The 4145-nt window shown below is 40.3% G+C and overlaps 1 protein-coding gene across 2 annotated transcripts; it reads left to right on the plus strand.

Moving 5' to 3' along the window:
* Positions 1 to 1192: 1192 nt before the first annotated feature.
* LOC103151692 (G2/M phase-specific E3 ubiquitin-protein ligase-like) lies at positions 1193 to 4096 on the plus strand. 2 transcript variants are annotated; one of them, XM_016681674.1, is made up of 7 exons: positions 1193 to 1405; positions 1495 to 1563; positions 1744 to 2058; positions 2196 to 2374; positions 2450 to 2622; positions 3493 to 3707; positions 3792 to 4096. In XM_016681674.1, exons 4-7 carry the CDS (start codon positions 2231 to 2233, stop codon positions 4046 to 4048), a joined length of 789 nt encoding a protein of 262 aa, XP_016537160.1. In that variant the 5' UTR covers positions 1193 to 1405; positions 1495 to 1563; positions 1744 to 2058; positions 2196 to 2230; the 3' UTR covers positions 4049 to 4096. The 2 variants fall into 2 exon arrangements, with proteins under 2 accessions (XP_016537160.1, XP_016537159.1); XM_016681673.1 differs by having other exon boundaries at positions 1744 to 2374.
* Positions 4097 to 4145: the final 49 nt, after the last annotated feature.

Raw genomic sequence — 4145 nt, forward strand, 5'->3', positions numbered from 1 at the left:
TGCTACAAATTTCCACTTCCAGTCTGTTCCACCTCGCCACACTTTTTATCAGCCCCGACCTGACAATATGCAGGCGCAGTTGTCAAGGTTGTTTCGGCCCCAGCAAGGAGGATCAACCAGTGGGGTTAGAAAAAGGAAGCGGGAGACCCCATGGAGTCATGCTTTCATTTGTCAGCCTGGGGTCCAATCCACTGTCATGCCCACAATTGAGGAGGCTCGCTACTACTCCGTTTGTGGTTTGGGACAAAAAACTGTGTGGTTCCCACACAACGAAGGAGACCATGCTTTCTTCAGGGAACATCTCCTCTCTGCCTTCCCCCTTCTGAGGGATGCTGGTGGGTTTGTCCTGGCCCGTGGCAGCAGGGGAAAAGGTACTGGAAGAGCTGCCGATACCACCAGAGGGATACAGTCTGAGCTATGTTCGCTCAGGTTGTACAAGGGCTCCCTTATATGTTGTCCCTCTCCAACAAAGCCTGCCCTTGAGGCCCCCACCAGATGATGAGGTTAGCTTTTACCTTTTCAGAAATTTGCATGTGTGCTTTATGTTGTATGGACATTCAACCTATTATTTTTTTGTTGCAATGTGTGTAGATCCAAAAAGTGATGGAAAAATGCCTCATCTGCCAATCCTCAATACCACTGTGTGACTTGGCAAATCATATTGATGAGTGGTAGTAATGTCCTTTTTTAAGAAATACAGCTCATTAGATTGATCAAAAGAGATAAATATGCTCTTTATGTATTAATTGAAGATACATCGCAAATTAAAGTAACATCTTTTTCTTATTTCCACAGTAAACAAGAAACATCAAGGAACAATGAGTAAGCCTCATGTCTCCAAAAATACATTGAATAAATTAACATAATTTTTTCTTAATTTAAAATAAACTATTTTCTTTGTTTTTTCACAGAGATGACATGGATGAGGAGATAGCCATGGCTATACAACAGTCTTTACATGTCTTAGTCTTAGTCAAAAACATTATGACAAAGCACTGTTCTGTTAATCACAAGACTTTTACACAAATTTAATGCTATTTTCTACCTTTCTACCTACCAGCAGGAGATGACACCTGTGCATCAGTAGGTGTTTTATTGTTTTGACATTAGGAACAAATACAAGGGGAAAACATCTTTATGCAAACCTGTTTTTTGTTTTGTTTTTTTGCAGGCAGTCAATAATAGGTATACAGCAGGATGGAACAGCTTTGATGACACTTGTGATAAAGTAATATGTTCAACCTAAAGCCATTACTTCTTAAATTATTGTTTGCCCTCGTTCTTTTTTTGAATTATTTTAATACTTTTTTTATTACTTGCTGTTTGAAAGTGAGCAACGTGAGGCCCAAGAACAGAATCCTGCAATTGAGGTGGAAGCTGTTGTTGCACCTGAGGCCGTTCTAAGGTATGTTTTTTAACTTAACCAATATAATTTCTCTTAGTATTAGAATTTTACTTTTCTTCTTCAAATTAATAATAACCTTTTGGTGTCAGTGTTCAAAGCCACATCTGGGAGCAAGAGGACATAGTTGAAGAAGGCATGGAAAATGATGGGATAATCGGGTGAGTTTTATGCACAATTGTATGTTTTTAAAAATATGAATATATCTGGCATTGCTTAAAGTCTTTTTACCCATCATCAAAAGTAATGATGGGTAAGACCATCTGTTTCCACTGTGAGATGCATTGTCTATTCTCAAGAACTCAAAAAATACAGTTCTGTTTTTGTTTGTGTTTTTACAGGTCTCCCGATTCTGATTTAAGGACTGTCCTGGAAGACCTACAAAAAGGTCTTCAGAGTGGTTGTGCCCCGATCCACAATTGTCTTAACGTGTGCAGAGAGTTCATATTGGAAGGTTCCTTTAGAGCTTTTCGACGTACACGCTTCAACCCCCTTCATCGACTGACAGTTTGTGGATGTTGAGGGACAAAGTGAGGGGGCTGTAGATGATGGTGGTCCCAGCCGTGAATTCCTGCGGCTCCTTGTAGACGCGCTGCGAGACAGTCGATACTTCGAAGGGCCTGAGGACAGCAAACATCTTTCCCTTGTATCCCGGAGTATGTAGCCATGTATTGAAAAGACTAAATGTTCAAACATGTTATTACATGAAATAGAAACTATTATTTCCTTTCTTCAGTGAGCATTACTCCTGTAATTGTAGGTTATTATTATTAACTTTGTCTTTATGTTGCAGGTCTACAGCTTGGGGACTATAAAATAATTGGGCAAATGCTGTCCTTGGCCCTTCTCCAAGGAGGAGTACAGCCCTCTTTTTTCTCGGCAAGACTGTATTCCCTGTTGTGTGGTGAACAAACAGGCCCAGTGTCATTGGATGAAGTTGGTGGCTGGGAACTGCGCCAGCACCTTGAGAAAGTGGGTAGCACAATTATTTTTCTTGACATGTATTTTGTAAAACATGTTCACATATTATTGTTTCCATTGTCACAGATCGAAGCTGCAGAAAACTTGGAGGAAGCCCAGCAGGCTATTGAGGAAGCCTCGCCAGTACTGTGGCCCCTGGGCTGTGCAAGGTTTCTTCCTGACATGGAGAGCCGGCATACTCTGGTAGAGCAGGCAGCGAGGGCCCATGTTGAAGGTCGCATAAAACCTGCACTTGACCAGTAAGTTAAATCATATGTACTGATTGTAGCAGGTCCACTGTTAAAAAAATATTGGCTCGTTTTTAAATATGATTTGCCAAGAGTTCACCGGTGTTATTTTGGTAGATGTTTACATTATATCCTCAGCTGTTGCTGACAGTGCATGTTTGTGTAAATGACATCACAACCCTGTTCCTCTATGCACAGAATAGAGTTCAGTTTCTGAACCCCTGGTTCAGAAACTGCCATTAAAATGACTTTTAGAAATAGTCACAGGAAATCAAAAACCTACAGGGGTTCTCTTCAGTATACAGGTTGGACTACTCTGCCAGCCACATTTAGATGACCGATCAGTAGCATGATTGAGTGTGTGACCTCCTACATAAACTTCTGTGTGGATGGTACTTTCTCCACTAGAAGAGTGAGATGCTTCCTTAATGACAAATCCTTAATTACCAGTGACATAAAGATACGTACAAAAAATAGAGCCTTTTGGAAAAAGAAACTTACTGTCTTTGGGTCACTTCCTGAATACTTGCATTTCATGTCACTGTTAATCTTTAATATCTGAGACCCAATCCTGTCAATTGTGATATTGAGTTTGTATTGCATGATCATTTTGCAGTGAATCAAGGGTATATTCAGTTAGCAGTGAACATTGTAGCAGTTTATGCGGGATTGTCTGACTGAAATGGTGTTTAAATTCGGGTTGAACAGTATCAGATTGACAACAAATGGATAAAGTTAAAGGGAAACACTCTTATTTGTCTAACAATAAAAATTGTTAATTAACTTAATTTTGGTTGTTGTTTATTGCCCTTCGGCTGGACAGAGTCGTAACAAATGGCATTATACAATTTGTTATTTTTTTGATGTACTCTTCTCTGACAGGCTCTTAGAGGGACTGGATTGCCTGAAGGTGGCAGAGGCAATGAGGACCCATCCTGAGATCCTTCGCCCCATCTTTGTCTCTGGACACAACCAGCTCACCGTCCAGAACATGATGAGTCTTTTTGACACAGTCTTCTCCCCACTTGGCAGTAATGCCCGACGAGCTGAAAATCTGACACTTATGTTTTGGAGGGACTGGCTTATTGAAGCAGGTGGTATGTAATGCACAAGATTACTATTTAATATTTACAAACTTTTGACAAAAGTAATAAAGTGTGATATTGTTGTTTTTCCTTTAGATGGTTCACGACCAATCAGCCTACAAAATATCTTGACTTTTGTGTCTGGAGTGGACCTAATCCCTCCACTGGGCTTCCCCGAGAGGCCTCAGATTGAGTTTCTTCATGCCCCACTTGAAAATGGATCCCGCCGGCGCTATCCTGAGGCCAACACATGCAGTGTTGTCATGAGACTTTCAATTCATGAAACATTTGAAGAGTTTCAGGAGTACATGGAGTCTGGAATTATTCAATCACCAACTTTTGGTTTTGTTTAATTTTTGTTGTTGTTTTCTGTTTTGCTATTAGCATTAGTAAGTTCAATGTAGGAATATCGTTTTAAAACAGCATTTTTGGCAGTTTTTCCTAGAACAC

Source organism: Poecilia formosa, unplaced genomic scaffold, assembly GCF_000485575.1.
Source record: "Poecilia formosa unplaced genomic scaffold, Poecilia_formosa-5.1.2 Scaffold288, whole genome shotgun sequence".
Taxonomy (NCBI): domain Eukaryota; kingdom Metazoa; phylum Chordata; class Actinopteri; order Cyprinodontiformes; family Poeciliidae; genus Poecilia; species Poecilia formosa.